Source organism: Sugiyamaella lignohabitans, chromosome C (assembly GCF_001640025.1).
Source record: "Sugiyamaella lignohabitans strain CBS 10342 chromosome C, complete sequence".
In the NCBI taxonomy this organism is placed as follows: domain Eukaryota; kingdom Fungi; phylum Ascomycota; class Dipodascomycetes; order Dipodascales; family Trichomonascaceae; genus Sugiyamaella; species Sugiyamaella lignohabitans.
This window is the reverse complement of record NC_031671.1, coordinates 1423161-1442580: the sequence shown is the minus strand read 5'-3', so window position 1 is coordinate 1442580 and position 19420 is coordinate 1423161. Positions and strand designations below refer to the sequence as shown.

General features: G+C 45.4%; 6 protein-coding genes and 1 non-coding gene across 7 annotated transcripts; 3 read left to right on the top strand and 4 right to left on the bottom strand.

The window, feature by feature from the left end:
* Window positions 1-1278: 1278 nt before the first annotated feature.
* Window positions 1279-4422, top strand: PMR1 (Ca(2+)/Mn(2+)-transporting P-type ATPase PMR1; the record flags this gene model as incomplete). The annotated part of the gene is made up of 1 exon (XM_018881209.1): window positions 1279-4422. The coding sequence occupies one exon, from the start codon at window positions 1279-1281 to the stop codon at window positions 4420-4422; it is 3144 nt and encodes a 1047-aa protein (XP_018733821.1).
* A 303-nt stretch (window positions 4423-4725) lies between these two features.
* On the bottom strand, window positions 4726-5370 carry GST1 (glutathione S-transferase; the record flags this gene model as incomplete). The annotated part of the gene is made up of 1 exon (XM_018881207.1): window positions 4726-5370. One exon carries the CDS (start codon window positions 5368-5370, stop codon window positions 4726-4728), a length of 645 nt encoding a protein of 214 aa, XP_018733820.1.
* Window positions 5371-6352: 982 nt separating this feature from the next.
* SSA3 (Hsp70 family ATPase SSA3) lies at window positions 6353-8314 on the bottom strand (the record flags this gene model as incomplete). The annotated part of the gene is made up of 1 exon (XM_018881206.1): window positions 6353-8314. The coding sequence occupies one exon, from the start codon at window positions 8312-8314 to the stop codon at window positions 6353-6355; it is 1962 nt and encodes a 653-aa protein (XP_018733819.1).
* A 1040-nt stretch (window positions 8315-9354) lies between these two features.
* Window positions 9355-9436, bottom strand: AWJ20_4147 (the record flags this gene model as incomplete). The annotated part of the gene is made up of 1 exon: window positions 9355-9436. It is a non-coding gene; the product is annotated as a tRNA-Ser (tRNA).
* A 2461-nt stretch (window positions 9437-11897) lies between these two features.
* Window positions 11898-13532, top strand: SRP1 (karyopherin alpha; the record flags this gene model as incomplete). The annotated part of the gene is made up of 1 exon (XM_018881205.1): window positions 11898-13532. One exon carries the CDS (start codon window positions 11898-11900, stop codon window positions 13530-13532), a length of 1635 nt encoding a protein of 544 aa, XP_018733818.1.
* Window positions 13533-14111: 579 nt separating this feature from the next.
* AWJ20_4145 (uncharacterized protein) lies at window positions 14112-15224 on the bottom strand (the record flags this gene model as incomplete). The annotated part of the gene is made up of 1 exon (XM_018881204.1): window positions 14112-15224. The coding sequence occupies one exon, from the start codon at window positions 15222-15224 to the stop codon at window positions 14112-14114; it is 1113 nt and encodes a 370-aa protein (XP_018733817.1).
* A 1428-nt stretch (window positions 15225-16652) lies between these two features.
* Window positions 16653-17567, top strand: AWJ20_4144 (uncharacterized protein; the record flags this gene model as incomplete). The annotated part of the gene is made up of 1 exon (XM_018881203.1): window positions 16653-17567. One exon carries the CDS (start codon window positions 16653-16655, stop codon window positions 17565-17567), a length of 915 nt encoding a protein of 304 aa, XP_018733816.1.
* Window positions 17568-19420: the final 1853 nt, after the last annotated feature.

Genomic DNA, 19420 nt, shown 5'->3' with positions numbered 1-19420 from the left:
TTTGTGCAGGTTACCGAGCCTCGATGTACACAATGCATGGGAGATTACCCTAGAGATGCAAGAGCTTCTAGGAGAATTCAAATGACATGCCCATCATAAGATCTGGTTCTTGTTGCGAAAATATTATCCTGCCAACTCTTATAATTTACCTGTAGTCAATGAAAACGTGTTGTTGGCTGGCGCCGTTGGCCTTGGCATTGCCCGTTGAATTGCCGTTGTCAATGTAACCTGACCGTTGGAGTTGCTTCAGATTTGCCTGTGTCTATGTGAAACTGAGTTTATCACATCATATGTCGCATGACACTTTACACTTTAGACTACAGATTGTAATGACCTAAAGGTCCTATATGCACCTTATTGCTGCGAGTGTTCCTTCTCCTTGCAGCCTACCGTTGGAGAATACTATGTTGTAGCTATGGATTAATCAATTAATTGAACCAACTTACTCTGGCATTTGTTGTAGCCTTGCCTAAAGATTACACTAGCACTTGTTCTAGCAATGCTCTGTCATTGCGTGTGTGCTTCCTTCTAATCACTATGTAAACTTGCATTGTCACAAATGTGATGACCAGACGGGGGACAGTACGGTAGACCCTTCCATGATTGTAATTAATCTCTTCATGGTATAACTCTGACAGACGCGCACCTGTATTGATTAAAGACAGAAAATTCTTCAGTGCCAGAGGCTAGGTTGATCTAAATTTGTTTTTTTGTCATTTCATGTTCGGTTCATGCATGTGGTGCATATGTTTGTATATGTTAACATATCCCCGTTATCAACGTGCACGCCAAACAGGCTAAGAAAAAGCGGCGAACACTAGATCTTACATTTGCTTTTGGAAACGAGGTACAGGTTTTTTGCTGGTGGGGAGGGGATGTTTTAGAGTGCAAAATCGGGGCAGGGAGCTATTTGGCATGCCATATTATACTGTGTGCGTGTGTGGACAATGGTATTGACGTGCGGGTTTGTACACGTTTGGGTGTGTGGTACCAACAGTGCTGTTACCACGGCCCTTTTTAGTTGTGATTTTATTTTATTTTTTTTAATTAGCCAATTGTCAAGGGAGGTTTTATCCTCAGGGCACTGAAGACGGTATTCGTATCGCGCCAGCTATATAAGGCCATAGATGGTCACCGTTTCTCAAAAATTTTTATAGTCGAACAAAAAGTCCAACTAACTGTATTATCGTCGTTCCTCTGCTTTCAAGCACCGCTCTTTAGGTATCAAGCCAACTCTCACCGCGTTCTAATTTGAACAGCTGCCCCCCCCCCTCTATCATGAGTGATAAAATTACATACGATATTGAGCCCCCTCACAGAGGAAATACCAGTAGTGCTGCTCCTACTCAAGATCCAAATCTTGTAATTGCATACAGAACTCTGTCTCTTCAGGTTGCCGAGTCCTATCACTCTGACAATTATTCTCCTAAAAAGTCTAAGGACGCTGAAGATGAAGAATATTTCGAAAAGATTGATTTCCAAACCAAGGAAGCCAGTATTCTATGTCAGTCTTTTAACGTAGATGAATCAAGAGGTCTCGACAGTGATTCTGCCGCCAAGAGATTACAACGTGACGGTCCAAATACTTTAACCCAAAAGAAGCCAAATTATTTCTGGAAATTATTCAACTATGTTTTCGGAGGCTTTTGTTCCGTTCTGTGGGTCGGTGTAATTATTTTCTTTATTTGTTGGAGACCCCCTCTTAGTAACCCTCCTTCTGCTACTAATCTTGCTCTCGCTGTCCTTATCCTTATCGTTATTCTTCTTCAGGCTTTGTTTTCTGCCCTTGAGGATTGGTCTACCAGTAAGGTCATGAACTCTATTCTTGATCTTTTGCCTGCTGAATGTGTTGTTATCCGTGATGGAGAGCATGTCAGTAAACCTGCCTCTGAGTTAGTGGTTGGTGATATCGTCATTCTTTCTTCTGGTAACAAAGTCCCTGCTGATATGCGTATCATCGACGCTTCAGATGATTTGAAATTTGACAGAGCTCTTCTCACTGGTGAGTCCGAAGAGATTGCTGGTACCTCGGAGGTTGTTGACGACACTTTTCTGGAAGCCCACAACATTGCTCTCATGGGAACCCATGTTACCAACGGTAAAGCCAAATGTTTGGTTCTTCTTACTGGACACAGGACTGTTATTGGCCGTATTTCAACTCTTACCTCCAACAAAAAGGCTACTACTACTCTTATCCAAAAAGAAATCAATCGTTTTGTCCTCATCATCATCTGTCTCACTGTCACCTTAGTCGTTATTATTCTCATTACCTGGGCTGCTTGGCTTCGTAAGGATCACTTTGCCTTTATCAATGTTGCTGGTATCTTGGTCAACTGTATGGGATGTGTTGTTGCTTTTATCCCCGAGGGTATGCCTGTTGCAGTCACTTTAACTTTGTCTCTTGTGGCACGTCGTATGAAGGACAAGAATATCCTTCCCAAGTCGTTGTCAACCGTTGAAACTCTTGGTGTCATCACTGTCTTGTGTTCAGATAAAACTGGTACTCTTACTGAGAACAAAATGTTTGTCCAGTCTGTCGGATTTGCTGATAGTGATATGACGGTCGACGAGGCACTTAGAGTTGATATTCGATCAGATATTGCCATGAATAAAATGCACCAAGCCTCTTTACTGTGTAACGATGCTAGCTATGACCAGACTACTTTGGGATTACCTATTTCTGAGCGAACTATTATCGGTAATGCTACTGATGGCGCAGCTCTTCGTTTCGCCTCTTCCTTGTCTGCTTCGACACATGAAAACCTTGAGCAAGTGTTTTCAATTCCTTTCAACTCTACCAACAAGTGGATGATGACGCTTTACAGAGATATTGATCAGAAGTCTGACGAACTGACCATCTTCTGCAAGGGTGCACCAGACGTGATCCTCAAGTCCTGTACTAGTTACTACTCAGTGGCTGACCAGTGTGTCAAAGAGTTGGATCCTGAGACGAGGCAGAACATTGTTCATTTGCAAGAATCATGGTCTTCCCAGGGTCAAAGAGTGATTGCCGTTTGCACCAGACAATATTCTCCCGTTGGCTACCCCGCTTCCAATGGCTTTGCTGAAGAGCTTGTTGCCAACTGTTTCAGCGATTTGACAATCATTGGTTTACTAGGCATTATTGATCCTCCTAGATCGGATATTCCCCATACTGTGTCAGAGTGTCGACGAGCTGGTTCTCGTTTCTTCATGGTCACAGGTGATTTCCGTCTTACTGCAGTTGCTATTGCTAGACAAGTTGGTATTATTACCACCCAGCGTGATCCCGAGACTTTTGCCGATATTGAAAACCGTGTTCAAGCTGCTGGTGAGGGTGCTACTTGGAGTAGAGAAGAGTTTAGAGTTAGCAGTTTGGTTTTGGAAGGACGTGATTTGGAGGCTGCTACAGAAGATCACTGGAATATTATCTGTTGTTATGAGGAGATTGTGTTTTCCAGAACTACCCCTGAACAGAAGCTGAAGATTGTCGAGTCTTTCAAGGCTAGAGACGAAGTTGTTGCAGTGTCCGGTGATGGTGTTAATGATGCTCCCTCTTTGAAGGCTGCTAACGTTGGTATCGCCGTTGTCAATGGTAGTGATGTGGCTCTTGAAGCTGCCGATTTGATTCTTATGGGTAGTTTCTCGTCTATTGTTGATGGTATTCGTCTCGGTAGACTTGTTTTCCAGAACTTACAAAAGGTTATCAGTTATTTGCTTCCTGCTGGTAGTTGGTCTGAGATTTGGCCTGTGATTGTAAATGTTTTCTTCGGTGTTCCATTACCTCTGAGTTCCTTCTTGATGATTATTATTTGTGTTTTTACCGACTTATTCCAATGTTTATCGCTTGTTATGGAGAAAGAGGAGTTTGATCTTCTTTCTCTCCCTCCTCGTAACCACAAAAAGGACCATTTAATTAACTTTAAGATCTACCTACAATCGTATCTCTTCATTGGTATTATGGAAACAATCATTGCCCATTCCATGTTCTTCTTCTACATGTGGAAATACGCTCACATTCCCATGAGGGACCTCTTCTTTGCTTTTGAAAAGTATTCTGAAGGATTCCATGGCTACACTCAAGCTGAACTAGTGGCATTCAATAACACTGGTCAATGTGTTTACTTTGTTACCTTGGTCATTCTCCAATGGGGTAATCTTCTGTCAGTTCGTAACCGTCGTCAGAGCATTTTCCAAGCCGACCCTATTCGCAAAGAGAGAAGAAATCCATTTTTGTTTGTGGGTGCTCTTTTGGGCTTGATTACTGCCATCTTCGTCACCGAGGTTCCTGGTCTGCAAAGTTTGTTCGGCACCACTCCAGTACCCATTGAGTTCTGGCTTATTCCTATTCCCTTGGCTCTGTCTATCTTGGCAGTTGACGAGATCAGAAAGGCCCTTGTCAGAAGCTTCCCCAACAGCTTAATTGCTAAATATGCATGGTAATATAGAAAGGTTGATAGATCTGATTACGAATTATGAGATTTATATATTAATTCATTTATTTTTTGTCTACTTCTATTGTTGCTTCTGTTCCCTATTACGGAAGCAGTACCATAATAGCTCCTATATTTCCTAGTACTTCTGGGTTTTACTCCAGAATAGCGTTCCTGTCAACTTCTGGAGTTGCTATCATAGATATAGTACAATCTATCTAAACTCCTAGTTTTGAGTCTGACAGCAGCGTTGAGATTTCTATAGATTTGGTGGGTCACACATAGTACACTATTTTTATTAATAAATACAGATTTATGGGAACAAGAGAGGAATGCCTTCCTCCTCAAGAGCCTTTTTAACAGAGGGTCTAGCCTCCATTCTCTTTTGCCAGGCAGTGATGTTGGGGTACTCGGAGAAGTCAACCTTCAAGTTAACAGCCCATCTGGTACAGGTGTAGGCATAAGAATCAATGGCAGTGAACTCAGAGCCAAAGAGGTATTCGTTCTTGGAGAGGAGTTCGTTGATGTACTTCAAGTTTCTAGCGACTTCACCAGCCTTGTGAGCCTGCTTGAACTCGTCGCTGGCATAAGGCTTGAACAAAGTACCAACAGACTTGTGCAAGTCACTGGCACAGAAATTAAGAAGCTCAAGAGCATCCCACTTGGATTGACCTTCTTGAGGAAGCAACTTAGCCTCAGGAGCCAAAGAGGCCAAGTATTGAACGATAATGGAACCTTCAGTCATAACGTGACCGTTCTCAAGAACCAAGGCAGGAACACGGCCCTTGGGATTGACATCAGTCAACAATTCATTGCCGACGGTGAATTGACCCTTGTCGTTTCTGCCAACCTTGACATACTCAACGTTTGGGAACTTGGCTTCATGGAGGATAATGTGAGGGTTCAAAGAACAGGCACCAGGAAGGTAGAACAACTTGAGTTTTTGATCGAAGGCCATTGTGATTTCAATTCTCTGATTTTTCAAGTGATTTTTGAAGTGATTTTTCAGTACTCTTACTATAGCAATATAGAGACTATCGAGTCTATTTATGTTTTTCGACAGGCCCCTTAACTGGGGTATCTGTAACTGGCACCGGCACGGGTATTACAATAAGCGATGCATAGGTTGGAACTTTTAGCAGCACCACCTATTGTGGCTTACATAATACGCTGACTGTAGAAAGCACTAGAAGCTGTTTACTACGTCATGCTAAGTAAGACATGACACACACCACCTGCCGGCTATCAGCCCACTGGAAAACTCCAACACCGCCGATGTCGCCAACTTTTCTCTAGTTCGTGAACTTGATTAATTCCCCCTGCAGATCGAAATTCAGGGGTACTTTATTCAGAAACGAAATCTACTAGCTTTTCCGACTCGGACATGCCAAATCCAGCCTGGTCTCGTGTGGCCAGTCTCCCCTCCTTTTACGCTAGTTCACGTGCCTGTTCTCCTCATGTCACGTGATATGTGAGGTGTGCTTCCGGCTGGGCTCCGCCCAGACCCGGTTGTGCTCCCTTCGCGAGCGGTCCGAGGAGTCCAGAGGTGTTTGTAGTGGGCGGAGTATCAATTTTGATAGGTTTGAGGTGGGCATTTTGAAAAAAGAAAAAAGAAATTCATGTTCGAGGGTTGAATCTCGGGGACTTTCATTTTTTGTTTGCTAAGTGTCAAAGCCTTGGGTGGTTTTTTTTTTTTCACACCAGAAAAGTGACCTTAGTAAAGGCAAAATGATCTTAGTAAGAGGGGCAGAAGCTTGCGAAGCGAGCACACATCAGGTCTGGGCGGAGCCCATCCGCAGGAGGCGTGTGGTCAAAAAAGTTTTTCAAGGAATGATATAGTTTATTAACTCCTAACATAAATATTAAACAGGAAAAGCAAATTTACAAAGAAAATAGATTTAGACCCCTTGGGGAAAGTTTTAGAGTCAGGGCGAAACCGTTTAGTCGACCTCCTCGACAGTAGGACCGTCGCCACCAGCACCAGGAGCGGCACCGGCACCAGCACCAGGGAAACCGCCAGGAGCACCACCGGGGAAACCACCGGGAGCAGCGCCAGGAGCACCACCCTCAGCACCGTAGAACTTCATGAGGATGGGGTTAGCAACACCCTCGAGCTCCTTTTGCTTGTCAGAGTACTCGTCAGTGGCACCGGATTGGTTGTTGTCGAGCCATGAGATGGTCTCGTCAATGGCCTTCTCAAGAGTGGTTCTCTCCTCCTCGGAAACCTTCTCCTTGAACTTCTCCTCGGAAAGAGTGTTCTTCAAAGAGTAAGAGTAGGACTCAAGACCGTTCTTGGCAGCGATACGAGCAGCTTCCTTCTCATCTTCCTCCTTGTACTTCTCGGCGTCGGAAACCATACGCTCAATGTCCTCCTTGGACAAACGGCCCTTGTCGTTGGTGATGGTGATCTTTTGAGACTTACCAGTACCCTTCTCAACAGCAGAGACGTTCAAGATACCATTGGCGTCAATGTCGAAAGTGACCTCGATTTGAGGAACACCACGAGGAGCGGGAGGAATACCAGTGAGCTCGAACTTACCAAGCAAGTTGTTGTCCTTGGTCTTGGTACGCTCACCCTCGAAAACTTGAATGAGGACACCGGGTTGGTTGTCAGCATAGGTGGAGAAGATCTCAGACTTCTTGGTAGGAATGGTAGAGTTTCTGGGGATGAGCTTGGTCATGACACCACCAGCAGTCTCGATACCAAGAGAAAGAGGAGCGACATCCAACAACAACAAGTCTTGAGTCTTGGAAGAAGTGTCACCAGAAAGAATAGCGGCTTGAACAGCGGCACCATAGGCAACGGCCTCATCGGGGTTGATGGATCTGTTGGGCTCCTTACCGTTGAAGAAGTCGGAAACAAGCTTTTGAACCTTGGGGATACGGGTAGAACCACCAACAAGGACAATCTCGTTAACAGAAGACTTGTCAATCTTGGAGTCACGGAGAACCTTCTCAACAGGCTCGATGGTAGATCTGAACAAATCTTGACACAACTCCTCGAATCTAGCACGGGTGATAGAAGTGTAGAAATCAATACCCTCGTACAAAGAGTCGATTTCGATAGAAGTTTGAGCAGAAGAAGACAAAGTTCTCTTGGCACGCTCACAGGCGGTTCTCAAACGTCTAAGAGCTCTTTGGTTGGTAGAAAGATCCTTCTTGTTCTTTCTCTTGAACTCGGCGACGAAGTGGTTGACAAGACGGTGATCGAAATCCTCACCACCCAAGTGGGTATCACCAGCAGTGGCCTTGACCTCGAAAATACCGTCCTCAATGGTCAAGAGAGAAACATCGAAAGTACCACCACCCAAATCAAAGATAAGGACGTTCTTCTCGGCATCAGACTTCTTGTCCAAACCGTAGGCAATAGCAGCGGCAGTAGGCTCGTTGATGATACGGAGAACGTTAAGACCAGCAATAAGACCAGCATCCTTGGTGGCTTGACGTTGAGAATCGTTGAAGTAGGCAGGGACAGTAATGACAGCGTTGCTAACAGTACCACCCAAGAAACCCTCAGCAGTCTCCTTCATCTTGGTGAGGACCATAGAAGAGATTTCTTCGGGAGTGAAGACCTTCTCCTCACCCTTGAACTCGACTTGGATTTGGGGCTTGCCAGCCTTGTCAACGACCTTGAAGGGGAAGTGCTTAATATCACTTTGGACCTCAGGATCAGTGTACTTTCTACCAATCAAACGCTTAGCATCGAAAACAGTGTTGGCAGGGTTCATGGCAGCTTGATTCTTAGCAGCATCACCAATTAAACGCTCGGAATCGGTGAAAGCGACGAAAGAAGGAGTAGTTCTGTTACCTTGGTCATTGGCAATGATCTCAACTCTATCATTGGAAAAGTGGGCTACACAGGAGTAGGTAGTACCCAAATCAATACCAACAGCTTTACTCATTGTGTGTGTATGTGTATGTGTGAATGTTTTTTTTTTGAATGACTTGATCTAATTAACTCCAATTCAATTCAATTGATTGTAGATGATAGAATAAAAAAAACAAGAAATGCTAACTAATGAGGATCCTTGGGTCACTTATATAGAGTTTTTTTGGCCATCTCTGACCCTGGTCTACATCGAAGGCAATAGAACAAAATCCTTGTTACAGCCGTGCAGAGAACCCTGAGGAAAGGTTAAGAATGGTTAAGAAAGAACTCGAACCTTGTAATATGATTCTCGATGCTGCCACTTGGTTCCAGTGCATTCTGCATGTTTCCTGTCTCTTCCACCCCCATAAAGTGATACATGCAGGGCTACCAATGACAAATAATGACAAATGAGGTCATTGCCTAGCAAACCAACCTGTACCCAATAAACAATGCAATAAACTTATCTTGAAATGCAATTGAGTTCATAGATTTGCTCCACTAACTCTCGATTCCCCTCATGCGAAACTCGTCCTGAAACCGCTCTGCTTCGGGGTCCTCTGGCGTCTCCGAGGACTCTCTGGAAGGTTTTATCGCTTGTTATGAGGTTTGTGTGTGAAAGCTGCTGGAACGGTCTTCAATGAGCTGGAACTTTCGGAGGGCTTCTGGGGTGGGGTTTGGGCCTCCGGCGGCTGGGGCTCCGGCCCAGACCCCGTGGCTTCTCTCGCTCCGCTCGAGTCGGTTTGTGATCATTCTAGGACCTTCTGTGACCGGGTGATACGTGGGTTCAGTCTTCGGTTTCGGCAGGTTTACAAACTTTCGACTCAGAGTTCTCCCGAGGAGCTATGGATTTTGAAACAGTGTTCCAAGCCGCCGATATCGGAAAATATTCCTGGGAACAGATCCCCCTGAGACGTGCGGGATCACCTGATTGCTGTATCTGAGCTTATCGCATCAGTCTCTAGCTGCTTTGGGTAATTGGCCGTGCTATCTTTTCACCTGCAGCGACGTCAAAAGTCAATAAAGACAACGAAAAAAAAAAATATGCATAAAATCTTCACTGCAAAAAAATGACGACACCAGCAGGACTCGAACCTGCGCGGGAAAATCCCAAAAGATTTCTAATCTTTCGCCTTAACCGCTCGGCCATAGTGCCTAATTATGAAAAAATTGGTTTTCATTGTTTCCTAGTAACAATTCTTATCAAACAGCTTAAAACCTCTATATTCACCTAGGATCATATCTATAGTCGATATAAAGCCCTCTAGAAGCTATTTAGTTGCTTTGTTTTTTAGAGCTAATTTAGAAGAGGTTTTGCACTAATAGTCGGCTCTATATTTGGCTGCTGCAGGGACTTTGTTACTGTAGCTGCAATGCATCCCTCCTTTAATTATCCCGACCCAGTGGTATGGTAATTCTGTTCACAAGCAGATTTTCAGTTTAAAACTGTGGGGTATCTTTCAAATATATATAAAAACTGTAATTCATCTCAAAGTAGGATTGTAAGATCCATCCGTGAAGCTTCCTGTGGCTCTAAATGTTCCAGTTATACAGCTTAGACAGAGCAACCAGGGGCTCATTAAATTACTTAAAATCTTGTAATAGGACTTCTTGTTATCATTGAATTGCTTGTTGAGCAATAAAATTGGCACATATCTCTCAGAAAAAGTTGGATCTTAACAGTTCAGTTTTGCAGATGGTAGAAACTCACACATTGTCAACCTATTATGTAAAAACATTAACCTACCAGATTTGTCTCTGCAATATAAATGGCTTGGCATGAGACCTTTTGGGCTGTATCAGATGACACCAAATAAAATCACATCTGAATAGGAGGTATTATACGTTCATGGCTGTTGCGAGCTAAGCCGCTCACATATTTAGTGTGAATAGACACCTGTAATCTCGATACCGGCTATTTTCTATATCAATTTTGTTTAAAATATAGATATTTATATCTGCTAAATATTAACAATATTGTTTATAGGACTTTTAACTAGATTTAGTGATTGATTGACTAAATACTGTTGATATTAATATTATTGTGACGCATCCTAGTAGACTGTGAGTCTGTTGCTTCTTCTGACCCGTTGAGAAATATTGGTGCGACCTAGTCTACAATGCGAAGTATGGATTTGACTTGGAGGTGATTGAGGATGTTGCAGGTGATCTGGGGTATTTGCAGGTGATTGAGGGTGTTTGTAGGTGACTGAGGGTGTTTGTAGGTGATTTGATTTGGAGGTGATTGAGGATGTTGCAGGTGAGCTGGGGTATTTGCAGGTGATTGAGGGTGTTTGTAGGTGATGTTCCAGATGTTCTCGGCAGACAGTTTCGTCTAAGAAAATGGTTATCACTTGTTAGAAGAGCCCGTGAGATGAGAGTAAAAAACATGGTACTCTGATGTCTCAAGTCCTTTCTGACTTTGGGAATTAGTACCGTAGAGGACAGTCCTAAAAATGGGCAATTGCCGGAATTTTTAGGAGATATATATCAAAATTAACCTATTGAGTTGTAGACGAGTTTTATATTGAAATTGAAGCTAGTTAGGGACATTACAAAGTATCATGATTCAGTAATTACCAGTGATAATATGGTATATATGTACGATCCAAATACAAGACATCGTATTCGGCAGAACCTATATCAAATCGAGTTGCTGGTAGTTTTCTAGAGCAGTTCTAAGAGGGAAAACACGTCCTACTATCTCGTGTTCAAAAAAATAAACTTTGATAGAACTCGAAAAACTCAGGAGGGTTAGAGGATTCAGGGGATTCAGGGGGGGATCCAGGGGTAATTTGTACATCATTTCCTAAACAGGTAACTAAAAGTGGTAGATAAAGCCTTACATAAATCAGTAGCGTTTCAGACCCAAGCCAGTCATATGAGTCAAAAATAATCCTGAATTTCATCCCTAAACAGACCGATTCCCAAAAAAATCACAGTTGGACACACCCTCGTCCGACTCGAGCGAAGCGAGAGGAGCAACCAGGGTCTGGGGCGGAGCCCCAGCCGCCGGAGGCAGATACCTGTCACCCCAGACATCGGGCCCAAAACCCGACCCCTACCCAGACAACCCAAGCCGAAGAAGGAGCCGGGGCGAGGCGATTTGTCCCAACTGCAGGCCCAAAAACACTTCGTTACCAGGAGTAACCTGGCGTTGGGCTTGGATGGCAGCAGCAGCAGCGGCGGCAGGGCAGCCCGTCGGTGGGTGGTGTGCAAAAATCTTACTTGATTTTCTTCTCTTTTTTTGCCAGTAACACAAACAAACAAACAGACCTTACCGATCTCGCTGCGTTCTTCCACAACACACGAAGCCCGTACTTGAGAGTATTTTCTGTTTCGATTGTCAATTATCCAGTGGGAAGTACACAGTTAAACCTGCTCAGGGATTATTTATTTTTTTTGAGATATTCCAAGTTAGATCAAAGTTCATTTTCTAAGATCGTCTGCTTGGGTTCTTGTACTTTGCTATACACCATCATCAATATCAGAGTATCTAGTCATCAACCAGGGTTTCATCACCATTTTCTTGTGAACAGTGCAATTTCATCTGTTTGTTTTGCTAATATAAGCACTGATTAAAACTCGCGTAATAAAGTTTATACACACTTGGCACCATGGATTCCGACGCTACTTCGAGGTTCATTCCTGAACACAGAAGAACCAATTTCAAGAACCGTGGCCATTTCCGAGCCGACGAACTTCGTCGTAGACGTGAAGAGGCACAAATTGAAATTAGAAAGGCCAAAAGAGACGAGAACCTGACCAAAAGACGAAATCTCAATGCGGTTCAACTCAGCACTAGTGACAGTGAAGATGATGACGAGGCAGATGCCAGCCAGGCTCTCGAGGTTCAATTATCTCAAGAATTGCCAGTAATGATCCAAAACTTATATTCAGAAGATCTCGATTTGCAACTGGATGCCACCACCAAATTTAGAAAGCTCTTGTCCAAGGAGCGAAACCCTCCTATCCAGCAGGTCATTGAATGTGGCGTTGTGCCCAAATTTGTCGAGTTTTTACAATCCAACCATACAATTCTGCAATTTGAGGCGGCCTGGGCTTTGACTAACATTGCTTCTGGTTCTTCTAATCAAACAGCTGCTGTCATTGCTGCTGGCGCCATTCCACACTTTGTCCAATTGCTCAATTCTCCCGAACCCGAGGTCAAGGAACAAGCCGTATGGGCTCTAGGTAACATTGCCGGAGACTCTGCTACTTGTAGAGACGCGGTTCTCGAGGCAGGTGCTCTTCTTCCTCTGTTAAATATGTTGAACGAGTCGAAGAAGATGCCTTTGTTGAGAAATGCTACCTGGACTTTGAGCAACTTCTGTCGTGGTAAAGACCCTCAACCCGACTGGGAAACCATCCAAATCGCCCTTCCTACTTTGGCCAAACTCATTTTCTCATATGATGACGAGGTTTTGATCGATTCGTGCTGGGCCATTTCGTACTTGTCGGACGGTTCTAACAACAAGATCAAGGCTGTTATTGACGCCGGTATTCCTCGTCGTCTTGTTCAACTGCTTGGTGAGAAGGCCACTGCTGTTCAAACTCCTGCTCTTCGTTCGATTGGAAACATTGTTACTGGTGATGATGTACAAACCCAGGTTGTTATTAATGCTGGGGGACTTCCTGCCTTGTTGCAACTGTTATCTTCTCCTAAAGAGAGTATCCGTAAAGAAGCCTGTTGGACTCTGTCGAACATTACAGCTGGTAACTCTGACCAGATCCAGGCCGTTATTGACGCCAACCTGATTCCTCCTCTCATCAACCTACTTTCGACTGCCGATTTCAAGACCCGTAAGGAAGCCTGTTGGGCTATTTCTAACGCCACTTCTGGAGGACTGACGAGACCCGAGCAAATCAGATACCTTGTGAGCCAGGGATGTATCAAGCCATTATGTGACCTGCTGTCGTCTCAAGACAACCGAATTATTCAAGTAGCTCTTGACGGTCTGGAGAATATTCTGAAGGTGGGTAAGCACGACCAGGAAGAAAAGGGTCTTCCGTACAACGAATACGCCATGTATGTGGAAGAGGCTGGTGGCATGGAGAAGATCCAAGAGTGCCAGAACCTGGAGAACGAGGCTATCTATCGCCGAGCCTACGATATCATCGACGAGCACTTCCGCGAGACCGACGACGTGGTCGAAGACGACTCTGGCCTCGCGCCCCAAGCGGCCGGCGACAGTTTCGGGTTCGGCGTGCAACAACAAGCCCAGGGCCAGGGCTTCAATTTCGGCAACTAAAAATATCGCCATCTCTGATTTGCTTGTTTGTATCCCATACGTGTTCTAGACTTGTTTTCACACCGCTCCTCCTCCTCCTGCTTTTCCTTCTCCCCCTTTGCCGGTGTGGCCCATTACCCCTCTTCTTCCCCGATCCCGCCAGTCTGCTGTTTGTAATTCTCTTGTATGTATCCCTCCAGCTGGCGGGCTGATGTTTTCCGCTTTATTGTATCGCATTGTTTGTCTCAAACATCTCCATTCTCTGACTATAACCATAATAATATTCACTAATCCACTCCCCGTTTGCCTCCGGCGGCTGGGGCTCTGCCCCAGACCCCGTGGCTCCTCTCGCTCCGCTCGAGTCGATTCAGGGGGTTCTCGTGATCTGTGAAAAAGACGCTTTTGACTCCCGAGCCCGACTTGATTGAAGCAAGAGGAGCTACAGGGTCTGGGGCAGAGCGCCAGCCGCCGGAGGCAACCAGGGAATCCCCGCGACCCGACTCGAGCGGAGCGAGAGGAGCCACGGGGTCTGGGGCAGAGCCCCAGCTGCCGGAGGCAGGACTCAAATGCGAATAAATAATATTAGCTATCGAGGAGGTGCTAGGGTGTGGGAGAAGGTTGGTGTGCTACTTGGAGACCTTTGTTCGCGGCCAGAGTTTGGGCAGCTCGGCGGTTCTGTTCGATCTCGCGCTCTTCTTCGAGCTCTGCTTGCGCTTCTTCGGCTCGGAGCTCTTCGTCGGTAGCTCCTATCTCTATTACAGTTGTCGAGGTGGGAGTTGTCGTCGTTAGAGATGCGGATGATGATGTTGTTGTTTTTAATGCTTCAGTTTCGTCTTTGGACCCTCGGTCTTCTGATATTTCTTTTGTCGTGTCTTTAGCAGCAGCAGCAGCTGTTGCTGCCGCAGACGATTCAGCAGGGTCTCTAATTGATTTTGTCGAGTCAGACCTCCGGCTGTCGATGCTTTTTGTGTCAGCACTGTTTTTCCCACTGTTTAGGGACGACCGACTGCCCATGGTACCGCCTCTACTGCGACCAAACACAAGCGCGGCAGCAAAATTGTCGCTGACCATCTGCGCGTCTTCATACTCTTCGTCGCTGAATAGATCTGTTCGAGACCGGAATGTTTCTGAAGACTGAACTGACGATTTTGTGGATGACCGACTTCGGTTGGCTGGTCTTACTCCTCTTAATCCTGCTGTTGAGGGTTTGTACCGTAATGATGGAGGTTGTGCCCATAATGGCATCAATGATCCAAATATAGATAGAAATGACTTTTTTGTATCTCTCAGCACGTGAGAAATAGCCGGAGCTCCACCTGAGGCTCCTGAATGCTCATTAATGCTACCTGGTCGTGCTGCGCCTTCGGGCTGTCGTTCATATACAGGGTCTTCAGGACCGAAATCGTCGTAGCCGTCAATCTGGTCCTCACTTATTAGTCTATCAAGTTCGTCTCTGCCAAACTCGCCTTCTTCATCATACATATCAAAGAAGTCCATCGAGTTCCTTCGATGGCTGCCAGGTCTTCTTCTAGTATCTGGAAAACAGCTGAAACAACCCCTTGTACAAGAGCTGATGGACTCTACAGTTGGATTCACATAGTGATTATTAACATTTGTCCATCGCGAGTAGGCTGTTCCTACAGCAGTTTCGAGGTTTTCTTGAGTCGTTTCCCACACTTCGCGGATTCTTCGTTCATGTTCTGATTGCTGCATTGTAATAATGATGTCTCTTTCTTGCTAGAGTCACTTATAATCAGTCTGACGGGCTGGGTAGTTGTTTCACTGGTAGTAATATCACAATGTCAAGAGATTTTGTGTGTAGAATTGGTTAGAAGAAACAGATATCTGAGATTTATGACTAGGAGTCCACGCTGTATCAGCTAGTTGAAATTTCAGTATCTCTTCTTGCAGCTAAGATTAATTTCAGTACCAAGTAGACAGTGAATAAACTAAAGTGATAATCGAGAGTAATAGTTGTATGTTATAATCAAAGTGGATGGTTGAATACAAGAACCTGAATATGAGATGAGTATATGTTCAACTCTACCCCTTATTTTCGACTTGTATTCACTTGATCCAGTCACACCCAACAACCTTTGGCAATAGACAAAAGCAACTATAATCAGTTCTTACTAGGAGTCTATACTAGAAGGAATGAAGCCAGCAATTCTTTTCTTCAATAGACCAGGAATAGACCAGTAGTTGAAATCGGAGAGGCTTGTATCGCAAGTTAAGCACGAGCAACACCAGATAAGCTCGGTCGCGAATCATAAACTGGCGTCAAAGTCAGCCAGTAAAGACTCTTTCTGAGGATTTCCCAATCCTTCAGTACTCTACAAAATTTTCTGAATAAAAGTTGTACTCAAACCAAGTGACTACTCGCGATATATAAATCACCAGCAAGTTTGTTAATTGGCAATTGCTCTAAGGGTCCAGTGATGATCTGTCTATCGAAAGTTCATTGAATGAATCTCTCTGCATGATCATGCACGCGGCCTTAGTCTCCGAGATGTCTCGTTTCGCAGCGAGCAACAGGGAGCAACAGAGGTAATCAACTGCGGACAGTACTCTACACCCGCTATCAGTGAGGGAGCGATAAAATTGGGCCCATTTTTACCTAATATCGGCATTTTCAGTGCCAGATGCCCTCAATAATGGAAGAGCAATATTCACGAACACCCTCAGTCACCTACAAACACCCAAATCACCTGCAAACACCACAGATCACCTCCTGATCAAATCACCTACAAACACCCTCAATCACCTGCAAATACCCCAAATCACCTGCAAACTAGATCGCTGACCACTCAAACCACTCTTTGCATCACTGAACCTGACAGTGGCCTGAAACCCCGCCCCATAACCACAGCTCTCAAATATCACCCCCAAACCGCTCGCGAAGCGAGCACAACAGGGTCTGGGGCAGCGTCCCAGCCGCCGGAGGCACAACCCCCACCCCCTGAGCAGCAACCCCGCCGTCAGCATGATAACCGGACCCTGTGGGTTGGGCCATGCAGCGCCTGTGCATATAAGACAAAAGGGGGCTGTGGCCCCACTTTGTTCATCACCTCATCTCCTGGATAATCTTATCACACCCATTAATTTAATTAATTGAGCAACAAGCAAAATCAACCAAACAAAATGACTACCCAGTTTGTGACAGCCAGTGACGGAATTAAATTGAATGTGACCACGTGGGGCAATGCTGACAAAGTGCCAGTGGTCCTTGTTCATGGGTATCCGGACAGCCATATGGTCTGGCTTCCTTTGATTGCTGAATTAGAGGACAATTACTACGTGATTGCGTACGATGTTCGAGGTCATGGAAAATCCGAGGTTCCAAAGGCTGTTAAAGACTATAAATTAGATCAATTGGCCCGTGATTTGAAAGCGGTGGTCGATACATTGATTCCGGACCAGAAGTTTCATCTTGTTGGCCATGACTGGGGATCTGTTCAGAGCTGGCATTCCGTGACGACCGATCCTTTAAAAGGCCGAATTGCCTCGTATACCAGTATTTCCGGGCCATCATTAGACCATACGTCGTTTTGGATCAAAGACAGTATTCGCAGTTTATCATGGGCACGAATTCGTAATGTGTTTTTGCAATGGAAAGCCAGCTGGTATATTCTGGTGTTCCAGATCCCGTATGTGGCCGAATGGTTCTGGAAGAGACTGATGTATCCCAATTTCCAAAAACATCTCGAGAAGAACGAAGGTGTGGCTCTTTCAGCATCACCTACCCGGTTCCAAGACGGACTCAACGGCCTGAGTCTGTACCGAGCCAATATTTTATCCCGACGTCCACGACCCACTCGTGAACTGTATGCCCATTGTCCCGTACAAGTGGTGGTGCTGACCAAAGACCGTTACATCACACAACCCATGCTGGAAACGCTGCCGAAATGGGTCAACCACCTCTACCGTCGCGAGCTCGACGAAAAGCACTGGGCCATCCTCGTGCAACCCAAAGTCGTGGCAGGATACATCGACGAGTTCGTGGCAGCCGTCGACAGCAACCGTCTAGACACCCTCAACAGCCTCAAGTGGAATTAACCTGCTCTTTATTTCTGTTCGTGGCATGCCTCCGGCGGCTGGGGCTCCGCCCCAGACCCTGGCTGCTCCTCTCGCTTCGCTCGAGTCGTTTCATCGGGTGTCCCCTGCTAGATATCCTGCGAAGCAGGAGCAAGCAGCGTCTGGGCGGAGCTTCAGCTGCCGGAGGGGGACAACCCTCGAAGAAGAAATGAAGAAATAAATTAGTATTAATTAGAAAATGCGAGGATGCTGAGCGTAAGCGAGCGGGTTAAACAGGCACGTCCGTGTCGTCAGCGATAAATAATAAATAGTCGTTACATTCGTCGTCCTCGAGGGGAGCGAGGATCGTGGCAGCGGCAGCAGCAGCGGCCGCTGTGGTTGTTGTCGTGGCACCAGTGGTCGTGGTCGCAGTGTTGGTGGAGGTAGGTGGTCGGGCTTCGCGGATGAACTTCTCGGCTGTGTAGTAGAGGAATACAACCAGTGCGATCATGTCGATGATGAAACACGCTTGTGAAGGGGCCAGCCATTTCCAGTTCACTTTACACAGGTGAATGAAATAAGCAGCTCCGGCGTTCGTTAGAAGTCCGTATGCGTAACATTTGACAAACAGATGACATACTCTTAGAACCCGTTTGAGTAGGGAACGGTCGGCTCGTTTGGCTTGTCGACTGGGAATGAGTGTGTCGATGTTCAATACAGCTACAAAGTTGGCAACGGCAAGAAAAAGTGCCAAGTGGAAACTTTGGTAGCGAGATGCACATGAATGTCGGTAGGTCAGAGAATGGTAGTTACGACACTTTTGAATTCCAGTGACAAATGCAGTGCTGGCACCAATAAGCAGATATGATAACACAAAGAACACGAGTTTCAGTTCTGAAACCACCTTGGCTCGTTTGGGTGCAGACCGGTCACCGCGTAATGTCCGTAGAAGCGACTTGGCTGGCGTCCAGACAAGACTATATACTCCGTATACCACCAGTGAGTAGACTAGTAGTAACGACATGGTGGTGCCAATATATGCTAGAGAATCGAGGAGAGGGCTGTGAATGGCATGCAGATAGTGGTGGGCACGTTGGCTGTGGAACCCGTGTCCTGAGCCATGACCGCGTTTATGATGGTCAAACCCATGGGCTTGATGGCCAAACATGTGAGTAGACGCCATAGGAGGAGGCGACAGTTGACCTGGTATAGCAGACATCATTTTATCTGGTACTAGAGGTTATCAACTGGTGAATGGATGTCACACTAAGAGCATTCCCGAGAGGTCGGATGTGTGAGTTGGGTATTAGAGATGTTGTTGAGGGTGTTGATTGTGGATTATGTCGAAACTGGCAAAATCAGGCAGGATCAGAGCTGCAGGATTCGTGTCGAGTATATCTGTTTTACTCAGTCGTTTCGTGATCTGTGTAGTTGATACTAGATACACACTATGGTCAGCAACCTGTACAGTAATCAGTGTATAGAGTACTGAAGTGGTGAGAACTGGTACTGATACAGACTAGTAACAGAACTGATAGAAATAATTAAAAATCGCGAAGCAAATGCAGTAGAAACTAGCTGGTAGAGTTAATATTGACAGATTCTCTTCAGTCAACAAATACTCAGCTGATGCGTACAGAGTAGTCAGAACCGACGGATGGGTCGAGTTAATATACGTCTCTATTTTTTGTCGAGTGACTCGGTTGCAAATCAAAGAACTCAGTCGGTCGAACAGAAGCTTTGTTGAGAACGGGTTGGTAGCGTCAGACTTTTATACTATCCCAGAGAGGCAATTTAAATTTTATTTGTTAGCCAATATTGAGAAAGGAAAGTGCAAGTATGTTCCCAAAGCTAGCGAAATGAGAAAACCTTGTAGTTAGCCGAAAGAATATGAC